The sequence below is a fragment of the Mytilus galloprovincialis genome, chromosome 4 (genome assembly GCF_965363235.1).
Source record: "Mytilus galloprovincialis chromosome 4, xbMytGall1.hap1.1, whole genome shotgun sequence".
Taxonomy (NCBI): Eukaryota; Metazoa; Mollusca; class Bivalvia; order Mytilida; family Mytilidae; genus Mytilus; species Mytilus galloprovincialis.
Window position 1 is genome coordinate 55,739,798 of NC_134841.1, and position 25,552 is coordinate 55,765,349.

At 32.0% G+C, this 25,552-nt stretch overlaps 1 protein-coding gene across 8 annotated transcripts in view; it reads left to right on the forward strand.

Moving 5' to 3' along the window:
* The window catches only part of LOC143072480 (C-C chemokine receptor type 1-like), a 123,492-nt gene that overhangs the window by 85,098 nt on the left and 12,842 nt on the right, over window positions 1-25,552 (forward strand). For 3 of the 8 annotated variants that reach the window (XR_012977203.1, XR_012977202.1, XR_012977204.1), the window contains one exon: window positions 9,943-10,510. The exons of 4 other annotated variants lie outside the window; for them this stretch is intronic. Coding sequence is in view for 1 of the 4 variants with exons in the window: in XM_076247406.1 (XP_076103521.1) it covers window positions 24,485-24,520 (36 nt within the window). In the remaining 3 variants the exon portion in view is untranslated. Of the gene's footprint in view, window positions 1-9,942; window positions 10,511-24,166; window positions 24,521-25,552 lie in introns of those variants that run through there. One more of the 8 variants, XM_076247406.1, reaches the window with a different exon arrangement.

The window sequence follows — 25,552 nt, forward strand, 5'->3', positions numbered from 1 at the left end:
ATTACCTTTCCTCAGAGCTGTACAACATGTGGATGATTGTTAGCAATAGGATATAGAAAACAACTTATCAAAAATCCATCTGTCCCAAATATTTATAATCGAGTCGTTATGATCATTTCCATAATACAATTTACAAGTAACTGTTTATTTAAGATATACATAGAATAACATGTTTTAGTGCTTTGTGATTGATTCTCGTTATACCATTCCGTTCTTTGGCCAATTATCTGAATTCTTATGTTTCTGTTTTCTTTGCACGTAGACGTTTTCGTTGGGTTTTTTGTTTGTTTATTTTTAGGGTGTTCTGTTATTTCTCATTGAGTCAGGATTTTGTTTGTTGATTGATTTTTATTGGTTTTTGTTTTTTTTGACTTTTTGGGGAATTTTTATGATTTTTTTATTTTGAGTTAGCAAGGAAATTTAAAGAAGGTGAATGTATTGCCCGATTGATAAGGAGGAAAAATCTAACAGAACATTGACTATGTTATATACTTATTGAAGTTATATAAACATATCAAATAGTTCATAACTTTATCAATTAATGCGTAGACAGATTGTGTTCTTTCCGGTAAAACAATCCGTACAAATTAGGATGTGATATTCCGTTTCTGATAAACCACACGTCAAAACCAAATATTTGTATCTATGAAAGAATTCACAAAATCCCTGAATTTACTAGTTAAACAAAGATTATGATTTCGTTCATTAAAATATTATACGAATTTGCAGACACGATTGAAGAGGCTTGTTTAGGGGGGGGGTATCAATATCCCATATCCCATTAAGTTTTTATCCCAATATCCCGTATCCCTATAATGTTTACCCCTAATATCCCAATAATTATTTTTTACAAATATCCCATATCCCTAAAACTATTTTGAAATATCCCAAAAAATCATTATAAATTCATTCCCAAGCCCATTTATTCCTCATCATCACAACGACAACGTCAACAATTTTGACTCTGGGAAAACAAACTGTGTTAAAGGAAATTTAGTGCATACTTCTAGTGTTAAATAAGAATATACAATGTATGTGTCCAAAAGAAGAAGTGTTCCATCTTAGAGCCTTCTATAACAATCTCTTTTATGTGATGTTAAAGGTATGTGTAAGGGGTCTAATTTCAGACTTTTTTTTTTAATTGTTCAAACCGTGATGCATATGACTGTAAAATATAATTTTGATAGCATTCTTCTTTCATTGAAACTTCATCCTACACGTTAACCTATGTTGGAAAGAACAGAAGGACGCAACCATGTCACTTGTCCAAGATTGCTCTGACATCCAACGGCTGTTTTGCCAGACAAGCTGAGACTGTGGGACGTCAGAGCACGTCCATATCAAAAAGTGGATATTTACCATGCAAGTTCAATAACTCAAAATTTAACACAAGAAAGCTTTCTGCTAATGTACCTACATTACGCTTAACCGTTGCAATATTTTTACAACAGGCAAAATTTGCACAGCCCTTGTTTTGCAAAGAAATAACACAACATTTGACTCTGTGATCTTGAACTTTATGAATTACATAGATCCCAATATTTTTGTTACTTTTTTTTTAATTTCCTTCCTCACAACACCAGTAATAGAAAGAAAATATATTAATTTACATTGATTATTTAGTAATTATTCGTTATTAACATAGTTTATACAGCGAAATATCTACTTTTTGATATGGGACGTGCTCTGACGTCCCTCAGCCCAGCTTGTCTGGCAAAACAGCCGTTGCACATCAGAACAATCTGTAAAACGTGGAGACCTCTGAAGATCCTCGCCACTCCACGTAAAAAATAAGAGGTAAAACACTATGAAATATCCTGTAATCATATAAAGCATCAAAACAAATGAAAACATTGACAACAATAAGGCTTAACTCATCAGATATATCTAACAAAAATCTATGATTATTTCATTTATTATTTCAGAAAATTATCAATGCATATGAGCATATAATATAAAAAAAGATGTGGTATGATTGCCAATGAGACAACTCTTCACAAGAGACCACGTGACACAGAAATTAACAACTATAGGTCACCGTACGACCTTCAACAATGAGCAAAGCCCATACCTCATAGTTAGCTATAAAAAGACCTGAAATGACAAATATAGAACAATTCAAACAAGAAAACTAACGGCCTAATTTATGTATAAAAAAAATGAACAAAAACAAATATGTAACACAGCAACAAACGACAACCACTGAATTAAAGACGCCTGACTTTGGACAGGCACATACATACAGAATGTGGCGAGGTTAAACATGTTAGCGGGATCCCAACCCTCCCCTTAACCTGGGACAGTGGTGCAACATAAGAACGAACTATACAAATCAGTTGAAAAAGGCTTAACTCATCAGATGGATACAAATAGAAATACATCTAACAAAAACAGAGAGTGGACGTGACCGAGTACTTGTACATCCCATCAACAAAAGGACACCAAGTACAGATCTGAGAGTACTTGCAGTTACTGACAGCTAGTTCAAAGCCAATTACAACTAGTAATGCATCTGAGACTAAATTATCAATCATTACACATCCAACATCCAATGGCACGGTAAACAACATCTCCGTAAAAATGAGGATGTGCTATCCCGTTTGAAATAATTTTTTTTACAGGTAGAACCAAACTTCAAAACCAAATCTAGAATTTAGTAAAGATTTTAAGTGATTTGTGGTAACTAAATCCCTGACTTAATATTATTTACCAGTAATACATAGATTTCGGTCATTAAAGAGGGGGGCAAGGGGGGTCCCCATAACAGCAAAACAGTGAATTGATTTGGTGGAAAACAGATAACAAGGAATTGAAAAGGGATAATAACAGATAACAGTAAATGAAATATGAAAATAAATCTGCCCAGGACCAATCCAGTAGATGACTCGTAGATCTTAGTATATAACTTGTGGTATGGACCTAGAAAATTTTAATTTGTGTAAACAAGACGTTTCGGCCGTTGAGGCAGTTCTGCCTTGGTTGATTTTTTTCCGTAACTTGTACAAAAAGTTATAGTATGATTGTTGAATTTTTCTGAACGAAATTACTAGTTTCTGTTTTTGATATAGGGATATTTTTAATCTAGGGCATTTGAGGGATCAATTGTTAATGATTTAGGTTTTTTTTATTTATTTTTTGAAAATAGTGCAGCCAGTGACAATTTATTATCAATTTGATTTTTAGATTTTTTTCTTCTGAAAAGCAATATATACTTTACAAGTAATAAAAAAAAAAAATTGATTCACAATATATTTTTTTTATTTAATGACCTCCTGATAAAACTTACTTATAAAATATAAAAATACCCAGATCAGTTGAGACAGGACATGTAACTGAAACACGCATGCCAGTTATGGTTCTTCTGATAATAGAAATTGCCTCAAGTGACAATTCTGATAGTATAATAGAATTTGGACCTAGTGAAAATTTGGATGACACCAAGTGAAACACCAATCATGCCTCTTATGTGAAATTATAGAATATGGGAAATTTGGGTACAGCATGGGAGAAGCTGTAGGATTTTAAAAAGGGTATTTATCGAAAAATTAAACTGAAGACACATCTTTATTTGCATCAATGGTTTCAGAGCTTCAATTTTCGCCATATGAAGCAGTTAAAAAACTTTTAAAAATATGGTGGTCAGGAGCAGCACTTATAATATAAATGCTAAAAGAAAAAGATGTTGCATAATTTCAAAAGCCATAATTCAAACCCATACCACTTAGTAATGTAAAATAATTCAAAGGAGAAAACTAACTGCCTAATTTATCCACAAAATAGTGAACGAGAAACTTAGTAACACAGTAACAAACTACAACCACTGAATCCAGGCTCCTGACTTGGAAGTAGGCACATACAGAATGTGATTACGTCAACGTTAGCATGCTATCATGCTAGTTGGTGTCCAATCCTCCCCTAATCAGGGACAGTGGTGTAACAGTACATCATAAAGATTATTATGTGGTCATTGAATAAAAATAATCTATAGGGTGTACCAATGCTTTTTTTATAACAAAATCCATACTATAAGTTATTGTACAAGTAATAAGTGAATTATAATTTGTACAAAATGCTACATGTTCACAGACAATGGAATTTAATACAAAGTATAATAATAATATATACTGGAATGGTCCTGGGTCCAATTGATTTTAATATGTTTATGTGATGTATGTTTCTGAAATTCTTCTGCATAGGGCCACCCGATATTACCAGTAGAAAGACCCCAATAGATATACATTGTAAGAAGATGTGGTAAGCGTGCCAATGAGACTATCATCCATTCAAATCACAATTTTCAATTATCTTCAAATTCTACGGAAGATTGGCTGTCAAAATGCTAACATTCCAGTTTTCAATAACAGTTAACAGCAAATACATTCTCACAATAACAGATAACAAAATAGATAATAGTCCTATAACAGCTAACAAAGAATAAGTCAATGACAGCTAACAGTAAATATATTTTCAGAATAACAGATAACAAAGAATTAAAATGCCCCATAACAGCATAACAGTTAAACCCCTTGCCCCCCTCATTAAAATCCAAAACGTTACAACAGACACGGGCATAGCGGAGGTGTTGTCATATACAAACACTGTAAGATAGTGCCAAAGGAACATCACCATCCAAAAAAGGAAAATTAACAATAAGGAACGAAGTATGGAAAGCAAAACAAATACTTTTAAAATTATCAGTACACATGAACATATAAATATCGAAAGTAGATCAATACTTTTCGCTTGGGTTTGGATGACTTTTAAATAAAACGACCATTAACTCAATTAAAATCAACAAAGCACTAAAATAACCTTTAATATTAAACTTTTTGGGACAATTTTATCAAGTGAGATGTAAATATTTCTGTACTTAACTTTTAAATTCAACTTATTTTTTTTTCATGTTAAAAATTCAATATCCTTATAAATGCATCAATATCCCATATCCCATTTACTTTTAGGACAAATATCTCGTATCCCTAAAATTAAAATGGCAAATATCCCGTATCCCAATATACCCTATACAAGCCTCATTGAAGCAAACGAGTTGGGAAATATACATTCCGTATGATGGAACAACATACCAGTATTCAAAACAGAAAAACTAACGATAGGGAACGAGAATGTTTTTTTTTTATTTGACCGTATGCAATTGTAATATTCAAAATTTTTGTCATACATACAACAACATCGTTAACAATTTAACAACAGTGAAAAAGTCTCGCAAACACCACCGGAAGGGTACTGAAGGTACAATGTATTCACCATCTCAGCTGTTTATCGATAAATGGGTACTTCAACTAGATACTGGAAAAGATGACTATAACTAAGGGACGACATCAAAAGATCGATGTAGGATAAAAAACTTAAATCAAATAGTTTGGGGGTGGGGGGGTTAAAATTCTGCAAGTTTTGTATATTTGAAATCGATTTTTACATATATCCCTATTGGTAAATCAATTTTTCCCAAATTAAGTTAAGAGGGGGGGAGGGGGGGTCAGTGAAAAAACTATGTGAATTAAGTTTTTTATCCTACATTGAACTTTTGATGTCGTCCCTAATACATACAAAAAATAGCATGCTGGTTTATCGTTATTCATCTCATTAGATCTGGTTGTCATTTCTGCAAATAGGGTGTAAAGAGGAATTGAATGGAGTTCAAATGTTAATCGAAGCTGTAGTGTAATTTTGACAAATAGCATATATTTAGAAATAAATATACATTTTTGCAGGTATAATTACATCTAATGTCCTGCCAGATTACATGACGTAAATACATCCATTATTGTTGATCTCTTATATGATAATAATAGATAATAGATATAATTTTTGGAGCATGCAATGCCATGAAGTTCATACAACAGGCATATTAGATTCTTATTGTTTTGCACTATTATATTAATTTGTAATTAGCAATTCTTAATTTGTATTTTTGCAATATTTTTTTTATGAATTTAATCAAAACATTTACAATACCTGTCAAAAGACGTCAAACGCATCGCTATCTTTTTTTTTCCAGGTATGGTTTTTTCTCGCTGTGTTGAAGTCAATTAGTACATGCCCTTAGTTTTTTCCCTGTTCTTTAGTCGGATTTTTGTCACTTCGAAATATTCTCTCAGTTCCATTCTTAAGTTTGTACCAACAAATATAAAAAGATGTAACATAACATTTAATAATAGATTCAGATAAGTTTTGAAGAAAATTTTATGTACCATAAGGAATCTCTGTAAATTGCCATCAAATCAGAGAAACAAATTGACTGATCGTTGTCAAGAACAGCCTATAGAGTTTCTCGCTGTATTGAAGACCCACCTATGGCCTTCGGCTGTTGTGGTCGGGTTTTTGTCTCTTTGACACATTCCCCATTTCCATTCTAAATTTTATAAAAGCTGACAAAGACCTAGTAAGATATCATAATGTAAATATAATGTTTCATACATTACTCCAATCAACTTTATCCTTTAACCGCAACTTTGGCTTAGTTTTAACATCTAGCAAAGATGAAATTTGAACAAAAGACACAAGGCGATGACAATAGATCTCCAATTTTCGTTGTTGAAATTATAATCAAAAACGCATATACATACTATTGTTAATGCCCAAAATTTAGTAGGATTATTTTTCGGTCGGAATTAAATTATTTTAGCAGTTTTTTGTATAGAATGTATTAATATGTTTTATGTGATTCTTGTTTTTTGTCAAAAGCTATTTTCATGCTTCTTGAAAAAAAATATAAAGTATCAAAGCTTATGGGTTCCAATCGCAGGAAACGTGACAACTCAGTACAACACATAGAACAGACAATTCTATTGACATTGTAATTCTTACCCACACCATATTTAGTGTCGGGCATTTCTTGCCGTATCCATGGTATCATGTTAAATTGAGAATAAAATAAAAAACGATATAAAATTAAAAATGAAAAATAGATATGAAGATTTAATTCAAACTAAATTTGAAAACATTGATGATATAAGTAAATTTTATCTATATAAAAAAATTAAAAAGATTACAAACTAGAATCTTATCTAAATACATCTAATTTTCAGATTAAGGAGATTAATCACTAAATTTAGAATAAGTGATCACTCCCTCTTGATTGAAAAGGGAAGATATTTTAAAATCCAGAGAGAGAAACGACTCAAATTCTCATATTTGATTTATAACAATGTTAAACAGTTATCCAAACTACCAAAAGTCTAAAATAAACAGTTTACAGAGCATGGGGTAGATAATATACAGGTTCGTTTCGTGTGTATTTTAGTCCAGACGCCATCTATCGATTTGACCTCAGATGACCATATAAGCGATGTAAACGTCAATAAAGATATGAATAGATTAAACCAACATGTGCAGTTGGATTTTTATAGGTCTGTTTGATTTTATTCTATAGATTAAAAATAGATGTTTCTTATTGCTTTTTAACCGTATAAGAATGATTTTATGTGCATCGAATTAGTAATCAAATGATTTACCGTAGTTTCACTTCAAGTCATTGTTGACATTCTTTTTCTTTAAATAACCAGTACACGTACAATGCACGCGTTGTCAATCTCTAGCTAGGGGTTAAATTGAAGTTCACATGAATACGGATTTAAAGAGGTCGACTAATTCATTTGCAAGTGAAAAACTAATTATCAATGTTTCTTAGCGTAATTTGACAAAATTGACCCTTTTTGGCTGCAAAAAGCGAATTGTTATTTCACTATTTCACTTTCATTATTAATTGAACACAAAAAAATCAAACTTTTTATTTTTTATATTTCTCGTAGCTAGTGCCCCTTTAAATTGTTGATGCCGTTTTTATTGTGTATAAGTAAGTAAGTAAGTAAATTGTATTTATAGTCGGGCATGATACGTACAATTCAACAAGGTAAACATGTGTATGTATATAATTATGTTTATTGTGTTTATTGTGATAATATATGTTGGTCACAAACTGTAAAGTTTATACAACAATAAAAAATTTGATTGATTTGATTCATTAAGCTCATGCGGATGAATATATTATACACATATCCATTTAAAAGGTTTGATGCATATCGTTACGACACATAACATACTTCACTGGAATGAAAATGTACATTTGAATCAATGTTGAGTATATTATGTTCGTAACACAGTATTTATTTGATTACCATACAATTTGTTATTGTCAAAGCAATGCCAAGTGATAGATTGGAACATCAAGTGTTTCGAGAAAAAATTGGCGCAAAATGCAGACATACGAGAAAATGATAGAGAAACGAATTAAATTAAACCTGAAAACTTCATTAAATTTTAATCAAAACCGTATTGTATTATCAAATTGGATTTATATCAGCTACTTAAGTTTGGTCGAGTCTAGTAAATGCATAGAAGAAGCTTTTAATTTAATATGAAACGATAGTATTTCCCAGCCGTTGTGTCATTATCTGTTTAACAGCAACTATTACGGGAGTTGGTCGTATTCTGAACAGTTATTTGGTTATACAAATGACTTTCAAAGTTGATATATTCCTGCTATGTTGAAAGCTTATATCTTTCTAAGTTATCAGTAGACAATAACACATTACATTTTATTTAAAAAGGGTGTCTGCGACGTTTTGATTTTCATTAATAGGAGAAAAAGATTCGTTCTTTAAATCAACAAACAGAAACTGCATGATAGTGGAAGTAAAACAATACTTAGATAGAAAAATGGCTAATTTTGTGTCTGTCCTTTTTTTATGCCCCATTTATGGGCATTATGTTTTCTAGTCTGTGCGTCCGTCATCCATCCGTTCGTCCGTCCGTTCGTCGTACCGTTCGTCCCGCTTCGGGTTAAAGTTTTAGGTCGAGGTAGTTTTTGATGCAGTTCAAGTCCAATCAACTTGAAACTTAGTACACATGTTCCCTAGCTATGATATAATCTTTCTAATTTTAATGCCAAATAAGAGATTTTACCCCATTTTCACGGTCCATTGAACATAGAAAATTATAGGGGGAATGGGTATTCGTGTACTATGGACACATTCTTGTTATCTTATGTTTTGATAGTGGAATGAAATACAGTATAGTAGTGTAAGTTCAGTCAATTAACCTTTTTTGAATTCATCAACAGTAATGATAAAATATGACGCAATTAAAGACAGCACAAATATTGATGTAATTCAAAGCTACTCAATAAACCAAACGAAAGCAATGTATACAAAATACCCTCGAAACATCTGTCAGACTCTGAACTGGGAACCATCAATTAGAAAAAAGCATCAGAGTTTTTTGTTAAGGTTTAATAAATACTATTAAATACCATACTATGCATTATTTTAAAGTGTCAAAATAGTACCAATTAATTGGACGTTTATAACCCGTTCTCCTCCCATTTTTTTGGTGAATTGTATTAATAGATTTACTCCCTATTATAGTTGGTTAATAACACTGACAAATCCGTCTTCCGTCCGTACATTCGACACAGACCCGTTTGATATAGTATGCATACTGTTAAAGTGTTTGAACTGCCTCAGACAAACAGACAAAGCTGATCTTTGACGAATTGGAGATTCCTTGATGAAATACTAGTATTCTGAAGTATTTATATAATTACATCTTTGGCATTGAGTGCTCTTCTTGACGGAGATGAATTCAAAAGAATGCTTCGAACGCACACAATCAATATCCTTAAGTAAAATCTGAATAAAAGTGGATATGTGTTAATGTAAATGAGACATCAACCCTACAATAAAAAGTGGCAAAACAGACTTTTGAACTCTCCCTTCATCTCTTTTACAGGTGTTGCTTCAATTGACACAACAGTAGTTGAATTGCAAAATATGAACTTTAATCCTTGTATCATAGGTTCGTTGTGTCTTGTTTATCCATGTATATCCTTTCCTTCTGGTCAAGTCTATAGCTGCTAGACTGGAGAGAGCAACTATTCATATGACGTACTGACTGAACTATCGGTAATGTTTGTTTTTTTAGTTGGTCAATAGTCAAGAACGAGATGTCTGGCATGACTCCCAGTACTTACAGACTAATAATGCAAACATTTAGGAGAATAACTGAAGACAGAGCGATAAATATAGCACAATATAGCAGATGTTGAAGTTCAAGACGTAAATTCTGTCTTATTAGTATCTGATGTTATCTTAGCTTGATTGGCACTCTCCAGCAATATAATGCACAGCTCGCATCATTATAGAAAACGCGGAAACAGTACCATCACATGTTAATTAACTGATTAATGCCTTTATGTTATTGCTATGAATACCTTTATAAATAACCACTAATTAATAAATACACGAGGAAAGCTGTCATACGTAAATCAAAATATGAATATAAAGATATTAGTGACTCCATTTACGACTTTTATGATTTTATGAATGAAACGTACTTTAACAGTTGCAAATGACATCTGTCATAAAATAAAAGGAACATCGATTATAGCACATGATAGTATAATTACAATTCTTGACAGTGCACAAAAGACGCGGAAACGGCACAGTCATGAACATTAATGACTTCAAATCCTTGGCATATTTAATTTGTGTCAACGCCAATACAAAATTTATGTGTATATATATCGAAATATAAAACTGACATTTATAAGCATTTCTTTATTTTGATAATTAACGTTTTTAACAAAATGTTTCCTGTGAAAATACAATATTTTAGAAAATTACTATCTATGATAATCATGTGAAAGCCTTTGATGCTGTTGTTAGTGAAAACGGCCTCCAAACCTGTAACTAGTGAGAAAGGAAGACCTCCCTTTTGAAACATAATGTATCCTTGTTTAGCTCAGACTCGTATTGGTAATCGCTTCTTCTATTTTTGTTTAATTTACCTGTTGTTTTTGTTGCTTTTTCGGTTTGTTTGATATTGTTAGGTGTGTTATCTTTCACAAAGCATTTTACATTGTCTTTCTGCTATCTTCGTGAGATTTTAAGGATTTACAGACAAGTCGATAAGGCTTCGAAAATTGCATGCTCTTTCGGTTGGTATTGATATGTTTTTTGGAAAGCAACCTTTTTCTAAAGAAAAGCATACATAGTTCCGGAGATTGCACGCTCTTTCACTCACGGTATTGATTAGGTTTTTTTGGAAGGCAACTTTCTTCAATGTATATACTGTCGGTATTGGTATGATTCCAACCTATAATTGTATTTCAATGTAACATAAAGTAAGTTCTGCTATGAGAATAGAATTAAACAATGCTAGAGAAAGCCAATTAACTACAGACACAAATAAAACCTCCGCGTTCATTTAAATTTGTCAAAGGACACTTGATGAATATTTTAAGCATATTGAATAAATGTTATCATTCGCAACCTACAAGTTTTTTTAAGAAAACTAATTATTGGCCTGTTAAATACAGGAGAATTCATTTTAAGCAGCATTGAAAATTGCTGATGAAACCAAAAGCGTCTGCAACATTCCTCGGTAAATATAAAGAACTCTTTAATCAGGAAAAGACTATATTGTATTCCAATGAATACAGAAGCTATTAATATGATACGCAATGTTTATTCATCATTCTTCTTATTCGATATCAAAATCATTTCGTTTGATTCCGATATTCGCTAGAGTACAAGAAAGCTCTTGAAAGTATATTTATCACAAGTATGCATAGATGTTCAGTCATATCAATGATTAGCAAAGTGTCATCTTGTCACGTGATTGATGTCAAAGTACCCCTATAACGTGACACACAGTTCAATAGGTTTGTAAATGGTTTGCAGCCTTTGTATTGTATGATTTACTGAAAGCCTGGCCCACCGGAAATTTAGTCTATTAATTAAGAAGGTTATTTCATTAGTCTGGGACACAGATGACGACGTTTTCAGAAAATGAACTAGAGAAAAGTAAATAATTTGAAAAAAGAAAGATCTGATTGTACGGTAAACCAATAGGAATAAATTGAGATATGGGGTATGTGTCGAAATGAGCATCTATCTGGTGCAGCACAAATGGTACTGTTTATATTATTCCAACACCCGACTTCCCAAAAAACATATTTGGACATAAAGAGAACTTCCTAAGAACGAACAACACATGGTCGTAAAAGCTGGAAGTTATACATGCAGGCACACAATGTGGTTGGATTAAAAAAAACTTTAACGTTCGTGACTATCCCCGTTCTATATCTACACCATGTGTCATAAACACACAATAAAAGAACAACGGAGAAACAGCATAACATAAATTGGAAACATGGTTTTTATTCAAAATGTTGTATACTAGTATATCACTGAAATATCATCGTTGTTTCTGTAGTAGTGTAGACTAAGTTACAGTGTATCATAAGTTATATACATGCAGGCACGAGTGTTGTTTGAAGCATAGTGTTGATACTGTTGTAGCATACACCTGCCATACACCATCATTGGGCAACATGTATTAGAAACAGATTTAGGGTCAGCCATAATATCATTGTTAAAGAAGGATGATAGTTTTCATTAATTAAGGAGGGTGTTTTTTTTACCGAATTAGACTACTTACCGGATTTGTTATCACATAAACAACACGACGGGTGCCACATGTGGAACAGGATCTGCTTACCCTTCCGGAGCACCTGAGATCACCCGGTCTAGTTTTTGGTGGGATTCGTGTTGTTTATTCTTTAGTTTTCTCTGTTGTATCATGTGAACTATTGTTTGTCTGTTTGTCTTTTTCATTTTTAGCCTTGGCGTTGTCAGTTTATTTTAGATTTATGAGTTTGACTGTCCCTTTGGTATCTTTCGTCCCTCTTTTTTTTAACGATTTGGCTATTGTTGAAAAACACGATAAATACAGTAGTATATGCAATTCCATTTAACAACATCCTGGTAAAGGCTATATATATATATATATACAGTAATTTTTTTAATTTTTTTTTCATTGTTGATATTACTTCCTCTAAGGCTTTTGATGGTGTTTTTAAAGTTTTAAAGGAATTTAGTACGTAATTAACCGAAAAAATGTCTTCCTTTACTGTAAACATTGCTAATGTTTGTATTGTTTTAAGCGTGGGAGATGATGTATATTGGACACGAATATATAATGATGTTATAAAAATTTCTTCAACTATAGTTTTTAAAACCATCTAGCATGTTAAAATATCCATTAAAATTTCATAATAGGATGGTACTGCTTGATAGGAACTGAATAATGTGGTAAAAAAAAATTAACGAAAGAAATTAAAGTATAATTTCCTAATTTTTTTTATTCAAAAAATTAAAAAAAACTCCATTACATTCATAATAAGAAACTAATCCTATTAAACAACTTTAAACTGTGGTAAATTGCGTGAAGAACTAACGGATATACTATGGACGAAAGTTTGAGAAGTCAGAAAACATGAAAGCACAGTGAGACATCTGACATTACAACGACACTCTGTTGTGTCAACGCTGATAATTGATCGGCAAATCAATAGCAAGATATTGCAAGAAATTAATGGGGAAGAGGGCATTACGTGTAATTCTTATTGCTGGCCAGGAATCATACAAAGATAAGAAGAATAAATTCCCTAAATAATACTTAACGTAAACGTATTTCCTTAAAGCACAGAAAGTGTCATGTTAAAACTCGTGTACAAAGTTCGTTTTTAAACTGTTGACATTATTGGTATCGGTCTTTTATTGTTTGTTCGGAAAAAGTTGAAACTGGTAAACATGACAAATGTACTTTAATTGCTATTTTTTAATTGTTGTTAGAATAGGATAATTGGAAGATCGAAATAGAAAATCACGGTATGTAAATATTATACTTAGTAAATAGTCAATGTATATAAGGGATCACCGTAAGTAAATAGTCAATGTATATAAGGGATCACCGAAGGTAAATGTATATAAGGGATCACCGAAAACATTTTTCACAACGTTTAAACAAAAGGTCCGAGATCACTATTATTTCGTAGTGCATTTCTTCAAGTTGAACATAAATGAAAATTAAAAAAATCCCTACGGCGCTTTCTCAAAGAAACTTTCACAGTGTGTTGTACTACTTTTGGGACAAATTATATTAAAATTATAGAAAACTTCATCGGCTTTAACTCAAAATATGGACATTTTTATGTTCAAAGGGCGTCTTGAAATCTTTTGACAGCTTCCGAAGTGCTAATTTTAAACCCTTTTCAGCTGGACCAAATCACTACTTTCCTTTAAAATTCTGAACCCAAATCCCCCCCCCCCCCCTACTTGCAATTTGAGGCATTAATCTTGGAGAAATAAATATGGAAGGGGTATAAAAATTAATCTAAGGCAAACCATTTTCTTTGTAAGAGTTATCTCCGTATTTACTGTTTATCATCTGTGTGCTTCTCCTTCGTAACAAAATAAGATAGCGACAAAATTCCTTTTACAAATTGTTCGTTACATCCTCAGAAATTTTTGGCTTATTTGGATTGAAGCGATTTTGATGACATTTTATAGGAGTTATCTACCCTTACACAATAAATTTGTCGGTATGTGTTTTCAACTCATCAACCGTTAACCGTATAAGCCTGGGATATTTTTATTTGAGGCCCCTAGGTCCTAACTTAGAAAATGAGGTCAAGGTCAAAGGTCAAGTTCAAGTTCTCAATTGTGACTTTTGCTTGTTTTTGCATTTTCTCCGACACTTTGAAAGATAAATATAAAAGAACAAGTGCAGAATGTCTGCTTTATTGTAATGAAGATATGCTACTTTAGTCTGATACAATTTAATGGCATCTTATAGGAGTTGGTGCCCCTGAAATGTCTTGATATGAGGTTATTTGATTATAACTTCAACTAAGTTCATTATAAAGCTATTTGACCTTGTACAAAAGATTAGGTGACAAATGACCTTGAAAAATGACTACTGGCAGTGACCTTGAGAAAACTGGAAGTAGCCTTTTTTGCAATTTTTTAATATACAAGTACTCAGAATCCATATATTTGATCTTATAGATACATAAACTGATCACTGAAGACTAAAAATGACTTCCAACAAACCGGAAGTGGCCAATTATCTCCCATTCTACATACAAAAGTAAATAGAAACTTTATATTTTTGGAATCAGTGTAAAAGAAGCTATCATATGAGACCGCAAGTGTCATTTATTTCACCCGAAGTAGCATATTATCTCCCTTATTTCACTCAAAATTATAATTAAACCATTATTTATCGCATCAGTATGAAAAAAACTATCTTCTTTTGAACAATTGGTTTTTATCTTTTCTTCTTTTAATGTGATATGTTTTAAAACCCGCTTTGTTTAAACCGACACAATGAGACTTTTGCCTGTAAACTTACAAAGCTAACGGCTTATAATCGAGCGATCGGGGAACACTGCCGATCAGATCAACTCGATCAAGCCTGATCGAGACAAATTACGTGATCGGAAGACTGGTCTGACTCAATCGACAAGAATGTTCGGGATATTCTACCTTGCTCGACATGTCAAAAACATTCGAGTAAAGATCGAGAAGTAAGTCACTCGAGAAGAGATAGAGAATTCGTCGAGTAGCGGTCGAATTGATCGGGAAAGGATCGTGTAGAGATCGAGTTTGGTCGGAATACAAAAAACTACCAATCAGTATTCGATCATTTCGACCTTTGCTCGACTAATGTCCGGTCATTTCAAGATTTACTCGACCAATGCCCAATCGCTTCCAGATCACTGCGACTTGTATATTTATATTATTCAAGACCAACTCGACCAATACCCGAACCCTTCGCGACCACATTCTACCACTCTTCGATCTTTACTCGGCCATACACGAGAACACATGACTGCTACACGATTCTCTAAAAGTGTGTGCAGATCTGATTAACTCTCATAACTATGCTTCCGCAAAAATATATTGGCAACATTATTTTTAACTGTACAAAAATTGCTCAGTGTACAGAACGTGTCTTTACTTTTGCAAGGAAAGGTAACCTTTTAAAAGAGAGACAAAAGACACCAAAGGAACAATCAATCTCAGAGGTTGAAAACAAACCGTCACAGCCATAGCCAAAAACGGTAACCGACGAGAACACAAACAACAGTCCACATAACATAAAAACTAAAACTTAGCAACACGTAACCCAAAAAAACCTGGGATGATCTCAGATGTTCCGGAAAGGGAAGAAAATCCTGCAATTTTGGCACCGGCGGATTTTTCAAATATTGAAGTATTGTGCAATGATATTCATTGTTAGTCTGCTGATGACCAAGTTATCTTTTAAAGTTGGTTTATAAGAACATCAAGATTATATTTTACCTATTTTATGGGCTATTTTCTGTTTTGTCTGTCCGTATTTTCCGTTTGTCCAGAAATGTTTGTAGCATAAAAAAAGAAGATGTGGTACAATTGCCAATGAGACAGCTCTTCACAGAACACCAAATGACACAGAAATTATCAATAACAAGTATAGGTCACCTAACAGTCAATTTATTTTTCATTCGAAACTTTTTGACCTAATTTCACACAAAAATGAGACGAAAGACAAATAATTTTTATTTGGTGCGAATTCTTTCTAACAGTAACGATACAAACTGTTCAGCGAGTACAAGTTTTGATCATTTGTTTCTAACATACTTTTGCAAGTTTGCATTAACTTTGACAAACTATACACTCGCTAAAAATGCGTCTACAGTTGGTCGTTCGTCGTTTGTTTGTTCAAACGGTGCATTTCTTTCTAACTTTAAAATTAAATCAATTATCTAAACGGATTCTTGCTTGTCATAACTCAAAACATGGTCTAAATTTACTCAAAATTTCAATCCCCTCTAACCAAACGATGCCTTTGTTTTTACTTCTGTTACGTTTAACAAACTATAACAAACGGCACACAACGTTTACCAAACATTGGTTAGAAAGAAATGCACCCTTGATCTCTTGATATATATATATATATATATATATATATATATATATATATATATATATATATATATATATATATATATATATATATATATATATAATTTAAAAGTAAAAAACACAAAAAATCACATCATAAATCGAACATTGTTTCTGTTAGCGCTTTCACCGCATCTCCAGCGGTTCATCAGACAGAATTGTTATCGTTAATAGTAACGACTTGTGGAAAGGGAAAATTTAAAATATATCCCTTTTTTAAGATGTGGACCGAAGATAAAATTCCGCGTGAAGCCAAGGAACAATATTTTATTGAACTTTATAAGCCCACACTAAATAGGAAGTGAAATTCGGTCCGTTAATAAAATTCCGTAAGATATATACAACTACCGCATGACGTTACTATAACGTAACGTCACAAGTCGTTACTATAACGTAACGTCACAAGTCGTTACTATTAACGATAACAATTCTGTCTGATGAACCGCTGGAGATGCGGTGAAAGCGCTAACAGAAACAATGTTCGATTTATGATGTGATTTTTTGTGTTTTTTACTTTTAAATTATATTTTCTGTACCAAGGACTTTTTATTTATCAAAATATATATATATATATATATATATATATATATATATATATATATATATATATATATATATATATATATATATATATATATATATATATATATATAAAGTTGTAAACTGTTTTAGAAAAGGTATCACTCCAGGGGATTGCAATTCTACTTTGGGTCAAATTTTGAGGATATATGTGACATCTTTGCCCTCTTTTTGCAATATCTTTTTGGCAAATACATACAGGTTGTGGCCATACAGCAAAAAGAAAATAAATATCTTAAACTATTCAACTACTGGATATCAAATCTATGAAAAATACTGATTACATACTTACATAATGCACATATATTTGACAAACAGTACGCTTTTATTTGTAAGAAAGCAAGGAAATGGGGATGGTAAAGTTTATGTATATTGCTATCTAACATAAGTACTAATCCAGTGTGTAGTGTCATTTCCAAAAAAAGAGCAATACAACTTATCAGTGTTCACTATGAGGAAGTTTTTATAAGCTATGGGTTCCTCTTTATTGAGTTAGTGCAAATCTCCCAAACTGTCAACACAGTGGTCATCGTGTCAGCCACTGCCTCACCTAGATTTCTCGGCGCCTGTTGATGTCTACACCATTGTCTTCGTCTTCTATGCACTCTACAAGCTCCGTCACAGCTATTAACCCTCCCTCTGAGCTTTTACCACCTTGCCCACAAATCCAACTGCTTTATTTCTATGTAGATATTTTAAATGTATGATTTTACTCAGAACTTCTACTCAATATAACCAAATAAACGGAGAATGTGTCCATGGGACACCAATAATGCCCCAGCTAGCATATATAACATTATAAAAAAGGGTAATGTTGGGACGTATGTGCGTACTAACGGACAAGGGTAACACTTAATGCTCACTCCGAAGCGGCAGGGAATTAAAAAATCGGACGTTTTTATACTAAAAATGAGCATATCCGACCAATTCCCGATTATCCCTACGACCTATATACGATCAGGTCGATCTGCATGGTCTGGTCGAAATCAGGCTGAGATCGTGAATAGTTGATTTGGCCTAGCTAGTCGAGTAAAGATCGTGCAAAGATCGTGAATTGATCGGAATTATCTAATAAGTATTCATTTTGTTGTCGGGGTGGAGTCGTGATGGAATCATTAAGGAGTAAATTGTCGAGTTTAGGTCGTGTACAGTCGGATGGTGGTAGGGTAGAAGTCGTAAACAGGCCCGATCAAGAATTTGATTGAACTTGGTCGTGGAAATTTGGACAATCGGGGTCATCGAGTTGATCTGATCGGCAGTGTGAACCTAGCTTTAAGACTGACATTCGAGTTATTAGTTCACAGAAAAAACAGGTAATCAAAAAAACGACCAGTCTTTGCTCTTGTATCTAAATGCCACGGCTTAGTGAAACAGCAGAAAATATACAAGTAAAAAGTCGTAATTTTTACCCGACGGTGTTCGATTCCAAATTGAAAAGACCAAGACAAGACAAGACAAGAATGATAAAACAGTGAAACACAATATAAACTGTCGAGATTGGTTTTTAAACGGCGCAACGCATTGATCTTCTGAAATATGAAAATTTTGAGCTACTCATATTTTTTTTATTCTTCTCTAGATAACACAATATGACAAGATTTAAACTTAAGTTCAAATATTATAACATCTTTTACCTTCTATTGCCTTATATATACTTCACCAGGAGTTTATCTGTAGGGGTTGTTATTTAAAAAAAAACCAAGATACTGTCGAATGCCTCAGTGCTTTGATTGCATAAGTAACGTCTTTTACAAAATGGGTTCAGTACGGGAAGCAGGAAATGCAGGAGCGCATTGTTTAATACTGCTTCACTAATTTTACAACATAACACTCATCAATAAGACACGCTTTCTGAATAAGTATTTGCTTTCGCGACTAGCTGCTGTGTCTATTCCTTATCTGCATCCACTCTGAATCAGATGTTTTATAAATTATAACTACGAAATGATTGGATATGAATGGATGCTGAAGTTATAAACAATAACCCATAAAACCAGGTATAAAAAAGCACAGCAATGAAAAATGACTGACTGAAGATGGCACTTCATACATTTATTTGTCATCTTATGCTTTTTAACTCTGAAATATGGGCAAGTTAGACATTGACAATTTGAAAACGGTTATCAAATAATATTTAATTATATAACATCAGTATTTTAGAAATCAAATTATATCTTTGATAGCGAAGACAAACAAGAAAATTTATATACTTCATTCGTTATTGTATTTAATTTTAATCATCATTATTCTAAATTTACCAATTATTCTTCTATTGAATTTGGTTTCTGATATTCCAATATGACTATCTCTAATATCGAATATACTTTGATCACAGCCACCATAGCTTTACATTAAATCTGTACGGTGATGTTATCGAATAACATGATTAAAAGGTTAATAGAAGACTGTTGTCTATAAAATTACTTACAAATCTGAGTCTGACATTTATGATCTATATAAGTAACAATTTATAATCGACGATTATTTTATGGGAATGCTGTGTTTCAAACGATCCTTTGATAAATGTCGCATGATGGTACTGATAGCATGCATGCCATCGTGACCTAGGGCGACACAAAGTTTATTTTCCATAAATAAAATTTAATCTGGGATTTTTCTCTTTCCTATTTGACCATGACAAATTAAGGTTGAATTGTTTTTTCAAAACAGTTTCATCAAAACGATGTTTTTTTCAACTATAAGCAGACGTTGTGTAGCATACCAGGTAATCTAGAATCCTGTTGTCATATTTTAGCCAAACCTTAATTGTGTCCAGCTAAAATATTTATTTTAAAAAGTTTGATCAAAACGATGCTTCGACTATAAACAGACGTGGTATATAGCGTAGAAGATTTCTCGAATCCTGTTGTCATGTTTTAGCCAAACCTTAAGTGATATGTGTCTAGCTAAAATATTATTTAAAACAATAATTGAGAACAACTGATAATAAACTCAAATATTATCGCAGATCCTCTTTAAATGAACGTTAGCTTATCATGCATTCGCTTTGAAATGAACACAGGATGGTGATAAGATCTTGATGTTGATTCATATGTCTATCATGAGTTCAACAATAGGTGATGCTTGTTTGTTTGTTGTTAACAACTTTGTTTGTTTGTTTTCGATTTTAATAAGGGGCATCTTTAATTTATAATGTGTGAATCAAAAAGATACTTAATACTTGTATATACGTATATACAAGTATTGAGTATCTTTTTGATTCATCTCTTTTTTTTTTTGTGATGAATCAAAAAGATACTTAATACTTGTATATACGTATATACAAGTATTAAGTATCTTTTTGATTCACACATTATAAATTAAAGAAATGTGAGAAGACAACCAATTATGTAAAGGAAATGTAATTTCGTTAAAATTTGCACGCTATAAAGGGCTGCAAAAATTAATATTTTAATTCCATTCAAACCGGGAAACTTATTTCATTTGTTCCTGAAAGATTTGTATCAAAAGGATGCAAACAGGATCTTGTTTTGTCTAATTGTTATTGGATATATGTACATATTGTAAGGGTTATAAGAGCCAAATTGTTTTGGGATTGTATTGTTATGCTTATCTGATAAACACGCACATATACATTCCATACTAAATATGTTTTAAATATGTTTTTAACCTATATTTCAAAGATTATGAATAAATATATAATGGGCCATTAGAGTTTGCGGTCAGAGAAAACTGTGATCAACGTAATCAATCAAGATTTCAGCAGGGTCTGCATTCTTAAATTGTAAATGGAATTTCAGAATAAAAAAAGAACTGTTTTCCTTAGCCATTACGGTATGTTAATGGATCATTAATTTTTTATCGACAAAGTGGCGTTATATAAAACACCAATCAATGAATAAAAACACTACGTTTAAATATTAAATTTGTATTAAAGATATGATTTTCACTTTTGATATATTTTCTTTGCACAGTAAGTGTGATTTATTTCAGCAGATAATGATCTGTTGCATCTTTAATACTTATGTAATCGGCGTGATCATGTTTTAAGTCTTCTGTCTACAAAGCTTTACTCATGGCGACATCGGATGGTAAGGAGAAAAATGTGATCTGTTACACCTAATAGAAATTAAGAAATAGTCCGTTGTAGACCATATCCGACAAATTATACCCTATATATTTTTGACAAATTGCAAATCCGTGCAAATATTCATTTAATTTTACTAAAAGAATATTTTTGAAAGAATGAAGAAGTTTATAGACAAAACATCAAAGCGTTAATGTCTGTAACTAAAATGAATATTAGTGTAGTTTAGTTGCAGTGTTCAATTAGTTGAAATATCTCTATGATAGTTGTGAAGAAAAGAAATCAACAAAGAAAAATCTTTATGTTTTCAATCGAAAAGGTGTGTTTTTCGGAATATCTGGTGATAAAATCATCCAATTAACTTTTTATATAAATGGAATGGCTATAAACATTAAACGGTAAACAGTAATTATATCATAATACAATTTATGAATGCATGTTTGCTGTCATATTTCTTTTTCGATAATTGTTATAGCAAAAAACAGGCCGTTGGTATTCTCATTTAAAATATTTCATATGTTGTCATATTGTGGCCTTTCATTGTGTGCATTATAATGCGGTGTGGGTTTTGCCCATCGCTGAATGTCATACGGTGGACCTATAGTTTTTTTTACATACACAGTATTTTGGTCTTTGGTGGCGAATTGTCTCATTGGTAATCATACCACATATCTTTATGTTTACATTATGTTGCATGCAAGCTTGTAATATTTAGTTATTTTCTTTATTTGCAACAACATACGTGCATTAATTTAAACTTTCCACCGAAATGTTCTGTTAATGACCAATTTAACACATTCAAAAATTGTTATTATCAGAGAGATAAAGAGAGGGGTAAACGTTTTGCAACTGTTTCGAAACTTTAAATTCAGGACAAGATTTCATTAAAATTACTTTGTAATAATGTTACGCTTTATCAAACAAAAGATGTCATCATATAAGAACATTTTTTTTGCAAAACCAAGGTACCAACTTTCTCAGGCAAAGTTTACCTTCAAGTTAGATGGATATGACAATTTTTATTGTGTCCTGTTTTGGTCTTAAAGCTCTTCGTAAATAATAGAAAATGTATTATCGAGTTTGATTGGTTGATTTTCGAGTCTGAGTACAAAAATCATGCTCGAAAGTTTTATGACGGTCATGACAACATAGCTACATTTGTAGTTTACTCAGTCTGATATGTGCTCAAAAACTTTTACGTACAGTTGGTTCTGACATTTTTATGATCATTAGACAAATATTTGTATGGTATGGTAGTAATCAATGGATGTTCTAATAGAATATAGGTCAGTTTAAAATGAGTTTGGCTGACATAGGATTCTTTATCATTCCGTTACGTAACACAATTTAAAAACTCATTGAAGATACCAGGCTTATAACTTACTACGCCACGCGTTTCATCTACACAAGAACCATGTATGTGGCTTTCCCGAAACAAACTGCGACAGTCGACAGGCCATATCAATTAGGAAGTTTTAAAATATTTAAAACCAAATAGTCCTCAAAGTTGTGTCAAATCTGGCTTAGGCAGTATATGCCTGCCAGAGGCAAGAAAATCGAAGTTTTTCATATGATTTCAAAGATTTACAAAAAACTAAATTAACGAAAAGAGCATCACAGATTTTAAAAGCAAGCTTAAAGTGTTGATAAGGCAATAATGCTGCTGTACACTAACACATAATCTTTCTTGTTTTAATTGTTTAACATTTTTCATGTCGGGGCTTTTTAATGTTAGTTATGCGGTATGGATTTTGCTCATTGTTAAAGGCCGTATGGTGTTATGTAGTTGCTCCCGTCTACGTCGTTTGGTCTCTGGTGGAAAGTTGTCTCATTTGCATTGTTACCAAATCTTCATAGTTTTGTATTTTTGTATACAAAAAAAAATATTATTTAGCAACATATGAAATGATTTGCAAGATCAAACTTTGGCATTGTTCATCATAAATGTACTTAAAGAAATAAAAATATATAAAAGTAATTATAATTCAATTTCAAGATTCTTGATCTGAGATATGCAAAACTTTACACTGCTTTGTATTAACCAATCCACAGTCAGAGAAATCAAAGAATGAATAAATATACAATTCAACATTTCAATTGTCAAATAAAACAGTTAAGTGAGAAATGTAAAAAATTCTTATCGATTAATAATATAGTATTGAAAACATTCTAGGTAGAAGAAATCTTAATGGATAAGTCTCATTTCCACAAAAGTAATTACAATTTCAAAACGCCCTATCTGAAAATCACTTACCAATAGAGTACATGACAGCAATGCATTCAATAATTTGTTGCTCTTACATAATTTTGAATGTTTTATTTTCCACGTGCGATAGTCGAGTATATAAATAACATCGAACGACTTAACATTGCAATGAGAATTGGATCACTTTGTCTTATTTTGGATCATTTGTTCCTATGTATTTTGCCTTTAGTTAGACATTACTGCGGAGAGTATCTCCAGGGACAAATTAAACAACTTAGCTATAAAACTAATGGTAGTGGAAGATCAGTTTATAATTGTTACAAGTGTTAGAACTTGACCGATTTCAACTACGAGAACAGAATAAAGAAGAATTTACTAAAATGTTTGTAAGAAAAATGTGTTATGTCAGCGTTTCAATCAATGTAAATTTTACTCAAGTTAATCTCGAGTGAAAAAAACACTGAACGGAAATCGTCTTGGTCAGAAACACATTCGGAACACTCTGGATAATTCGTATAAAATTATCTGCTCGAATCAATAGAAAGCTTGAGCATTTTCAAATTATTCAAATATTCCCAAGATAAAGTTTCTACAAGAAATAAATCATAGAGGACATAAATTGGTTATTGTTGACACCGACGATTCCATGTACTGGAAAGAGACGTAGCTAATATAGGATTTGTCTTCAAAACAATCATTAGTGATTACTACCATTGCATTGCATTTAGTTTTGCCTCAAACAATGGACACTTGATTATATAAACTGATATCTGTACATATATGCCCGTTTAGTTTTGCTATTTGTTATTCGTAGAGGTTTTCTCTTTAACGTTAATCATGGCGTACAAGTTTCCGGACTTTGATTACATAGAGGTATGTGTAATTTTTTCCATTTTTAATTAAGGATTATATTTTTTTGGCAGATTTCTTTCTTTTGTTTTTTGTGTTTGAGGGGAGAGAGGTTAATAACTTAATCGTTTGCAATCATTGTCTGTAACTTTGCTATCTGTTTGATAATATCAATCCATTTAGTTTGTTTTTTTTTATTTATTTTCAAGATGTATTTTAATTTAGCTTATATTGAATGCTATAACATATTTGTCTGAATTTGTAGCTTACTTATAAAATACTTTCAAACTGGTAATGCTTTAAAATAATAATTTTTTTGTGTTTTTTTTTTTTTTGTTGGTTTTTATTTTTTTGCTTATTTTTTAGGCAACTTTAATCTACTTCATCTATAGTCTTTATGTTTTGCTGTACTTTTATTTCGACTTAACAAAGGTCTTCAAATCTCACCTCAACTTAACAAAATGTTTTTTCCTGATAATAGAAGCAATTTCTTGAAGCATGCCATTTTCTTTCATATTTTACGACATCGCAAACGGATGTTATTAGAACAAATTCACTATTCAAATGTACCCGACTTGCTTTCTTTCTGTTTTGCACCGATTTTTAGATATATTTACACTATTTTAATACAAACCCAAAATGAAATAGTTGAATACAATACATTTACAGTAAAGATAAAAAAGAATAACCTGCATGCATCTTATCAACACAGTACACAAAAAAAGATAACGTCGTACATGCCAATTGATTCATTTGGTGCAAAGGTATTTTGTAATTCTGTTAGAAAAAATAATTGTAGTGTAAATTTTCTGTTAGAAGGAAAACCAGATTGGCATGAGATAAAACAAATGCATTGTCAAATGTATATCAGAATTTATGATGTTGGTATATTCAACAAATGTTCAAAGAATTGTACAAATAAAGTTTTGGTTTTCAAAATTTGTAGAAAAACAATTTTCGTGTTCCAACATAAAACTATAAACTACTTGGGGCTGGTTTCACGTAGCTATCCTAAGACATGTCATAAGATATATCTTAGGACATGTCTTATGACCC